The 3,657-nt window shown below is 53.2% G+C and overlaps 1 protein-coding gene across 1 annotated transcript in view; it reads left to right on the forward strand.

Annotated features, from left to right (window-relative positions):
• IDI2 (isopentenyl-diphosphate delta isomerase 2) overlaps window positions 1–890 on the forward strand; it is a 4,681-nt gene extending 3,791 nt beyond the window's left edge. The window contains exon 4 of the mRNA XM_003786899.2: window positions 522–890. Coding sequence (XP_003786947.1) covers window positions 522–863 — 342 coding nt within the window. The 3' untranslated portion in view covers window positions 864–890. The remainder of the gene's footprint in view (window positions 1–521) is intronic.
• The last annotated feature ends 2,767 nt before the right edge of the window (window positions 891–3,657 follow it).

The following is a 3,657-nucleotide window of genomic DNA, read 5'->3' on the forward strand; positions in this document are numbered from 1 at the left end:
GGGATGCGGAGTGGGACGCGGGTCGGGGTGCGCAGGGCGGCCCGCAGGCGGCTGCTGGCGGAGCTGGGCATCCCCCCGGAGCAGGTGCGGAGGCGGGCGGGGGTGCGGGATGCGGAGTGGGACGCGGGTCGGGGTGCGTAGGGCGGCCCGCAGGCGGCTGCTGACGGAGCTGGGCATCCCCACGGAGCAGGTGCGGAGGCGGGCGGGGGGTGCCGGATGGGGAGAGGGACGCGGGCGGGGCTGGGAGAGGGACGTGCTGGCTCCCCACAGAGTTGCGTTGCGTCTGCGGGACCTGGTGGGACATTGTGGGGCAGGGGCTCGGCTCTTCAAATCATGATGCTCACAGGTGTTCAGGAAACACAAAACAAAAGCCAGGTCATTACTCAGCCTGAGTCGGCAGAGGTCAGATAGCTAGAATTAAAGTGCCAGCAGAAATCGTTAATTTCCTTTGAAGGAAAGAAACGCGATTATTTTCTCCATTTTCCTATAAATTCTGTTAACTCTGACGATTTCTCCGCTAGATCTCTGTGGAGGATGTTGTGTTCATGACAATCTATCATCACAAGGCAAAATCCGACCGCGTTTGGGGCGAACACGAGATCTGCTATCTCCTGCTGGTGCGGAAGGACGTGTGTGTGGCCCCCGACCCCAGCGAGACCAAAAGCTTCCAATACCTGGCGCAGGATCAGCTGCGCGAGCTGCTGGCGCGCGGGGCCCGCGGCGAGGTGCGGGTCACCCCCTGGCTGAGGACCATCGCGGAGAGGTTCCTGTACAATTGGTGGCCGCACCTGGACGACGTGGCCCGGCTGGTGGACCGCCACACAATACACAGGGTGGTGGGGGCTCCTGCGATCCGCACTTAGCCACGTGCCTCTACAAGCTCGGATCACTGCTTAACTCTCAATCGCTTCGTGGTGTTGCCTTAACTTTTCCTTTTTCCTTATTTCTATATGTTTTTCCTGCCTTGTTACAGGGAGGACATGTGTTCCCCCACCCCCCACAGCCTCATAAGCGCTGAGTCAGCTGCAGCTGACCGCTGAGTTCTGGGTGGGAGAACCGGGGTCGCCTCTCCCAGTCTTTGTTCCAGGCCCGGAGGTCCAAATGGGCTCTCTGCATGTCTCTGAAAAACCACCACTGATTCCAGAGCACACAGAGGCTGCGTTTAAAACAACATCCGCTCAATTTTGTATCCTAAGGTGTGGAGCATTCCAGTTCACCCCTAAAATGAATTTGGGTTGGCAAATATTACATCCCCAGTGCACATGGCCGGCGGATATGTGTGACCCAGGCAGGGCTCCCCAGTTATCCCCTCTGTTCCTTCATTCGATTATACCTCAGAAATCTGCTGACAAATAAGAACAGCATCACCCTAACAAGTAGTCCGTCTCCTTTTTTCCCTTTCTTTGCTTTTTTTTTTTTTTTTTTTTTTGTTTGTTTGTTTGGAGACAGAATCTCACTTTGTCTACCTCCACAGAGTACCCTGGCGTCACAGCTCACAACAACCACAGACTCTTGAGAGATTCTCTCCAGTCAGCCTCCCAAATAGCTGGGTCTACAGGCGCTGGCCACAACACCTGGGTATTTTCAGAGGCGAGGTCTTGCTCTGGCTCAAGCTGGTCTCAAACCTGTGAGCTCAGGTGATCCACCCACCTAGGCCTCCCAGAGTGCTGGAATTCCAGGCATGAGCTCCCGTGCCCTGCCCTAGTCTGTCTCCTTTTAAGAAGTCACTGTGCATTTAAAGATTTGCTGCAGGAAACCCAGACCTGTAAACTAACAAAACTGTAACACATGACAAATGTCACAACCTAGATGTGGAGCTAACTCGACTGGCACACTGCTGACACGTGGTTACATTCAGCACACCTGTGGCCCTACAGCACCTCCCCATACCACTAAAGGCATCACCAGCATGTGAGACAGTACCTACCCATCTACACAGCCCTCCAACAACTCTCAGAGCTCTATACACTAAGCTGCAGTCCCAGCCCCAGCCCTCAAGACCTGCCCAACCCACCTCCTCAAGCATCTGCCCCACCCTCTCCCTGCACCTGCCCTCTGGGGCCCTGAGCTCCCCCACCTGCCCCCTCCCCCAGCCCCTCCCTCTGGGGCCCTCTGCTACCTCCCTACCATCCCAGCACCCCTTCTGTGATCTGGGCTCAGGGCTCAAGGTGGGGGCACCTGTGGTCTTACTCAGAGGAGCACTCTTCGAATGCAGGTGGGATTTCATCTTCATCACCCTCACTCTCTCACCTCACACTTCTCCTTTCCAACCCTAAATCCTCAGGACCACAGAATTTCCAGAGTCACCCCACCTCTAACCCTAAATTTCAACTAAAGAAGAACCATTTGGGTTTCTGAGTAAGGCCACTCTGCCAGACACCCTCCTTTCCCACTTCCCATTTTTACTTCGGTTCAACCTCTCATAACTCAGCACATTTCATATTGGGAAATGTGAAATTTCATATTGGGCCATTTCATGTCCTTTGTCACTAATTTCCTCACTGTGCCAGGAAACACTGGTTTGTGGTTGGGGGCAGTGAGGCCATCACTCCCCACACTCAGCTGGACCCTCACCCACTGCCTAGGGAACATGGGGCAGATGGTGGAGCAATTTGACTAGGAAGCATGGGATCACACAAAGCCCAGCACAGTGGTCTGCCTGAGACTTGTCCCTGCTAGCCCCAGGCTGATTTAGCCCCAGGGCCCTTTGGTACCAACAGCACTTTTGTGTCCCTCACCCTGCCATGCCTTTCTGAACACAAACACGGCTGTCCAAAGTCCAGTTCCATTCCTTCCACCCACAGTGAGACACAGATTATCTTCTCAAATTTTATTTTATTGATTGATTTTTCAACAGTCTCACTTTGAAAAGAAGTGCCATGGCATCATAAATCATAGTAACCTCAAACTCTTGGGCTCAAGGGATTCTCTTGCTGTAGTCTTCCAAATAGCTGGGACTACAGGTGTCCACCACAACGCATGGCTGTTTTTAGAGAGGGGGTCTCACTCTTGCTCAGGCTGGTCTCAAACTCCTGAGTGCAAGCAGCTGTCTCCCAGAGTGCTGTGATTACCGGCGTGAGCCACCAGGCCCTGAATTTTTTTCCTATTTTTAATAAAGACTGAATCTTATTCTTGCTCAGGCCAGTCTCAAACTTGTGAGCTCAAGTGATCCACCAGCCAGGGCCTCCCACAGTGCTAGGATTACAGAAGTGAGACACCACACCTGGCCTTTATCTTCTCAATTTTTAGATGACCTTCCTTTAGGGGAACAGCAGGTGTGTTAGCTGGGTGTGGCATTCTCAGATTCAAGGGTGACATCTGCACAGCCCATTGGGGTTGTAAACTTCCCTCAAAGGCAGGAGTTGGGAACAAGAGTATGTAACCCACCCATACATGTATGTACCTGTCCATCACTATCCGTGCATCCCGTACCTAGCCACCCATGCATGTATGTACCTGTCCATCACTATCCATGCATCCTGTAACCACCCACCCATGCATGTATATACCTGTCCATCACCATCCACACATCCTGTAACCACCCACCCACGCATGTATGTACCTGTCCATCACCATCCATGCATCCCATAACCACCCACCCATGCATGTATATACCTGTCCATCACCACCCATGCATGTATGACCTGTCCATCACCA

This window comes from Otolemur garnettii, unplaced genomic scaffold (genome assembly GCF_000181295.1).
Source record: "Otolemur garnettii isolate 467f Iridium unplaced genomic scaffold, OtoGar3 scaffold00019, whole genome shotgun sequence".
Classification (NCBI taxonomy): domain Eukaryota; kingdom Metazoa; phylum Chordata; class Mammalia; order Primates; family Galagidae; genus Otolemur; species Otolemur garnettii.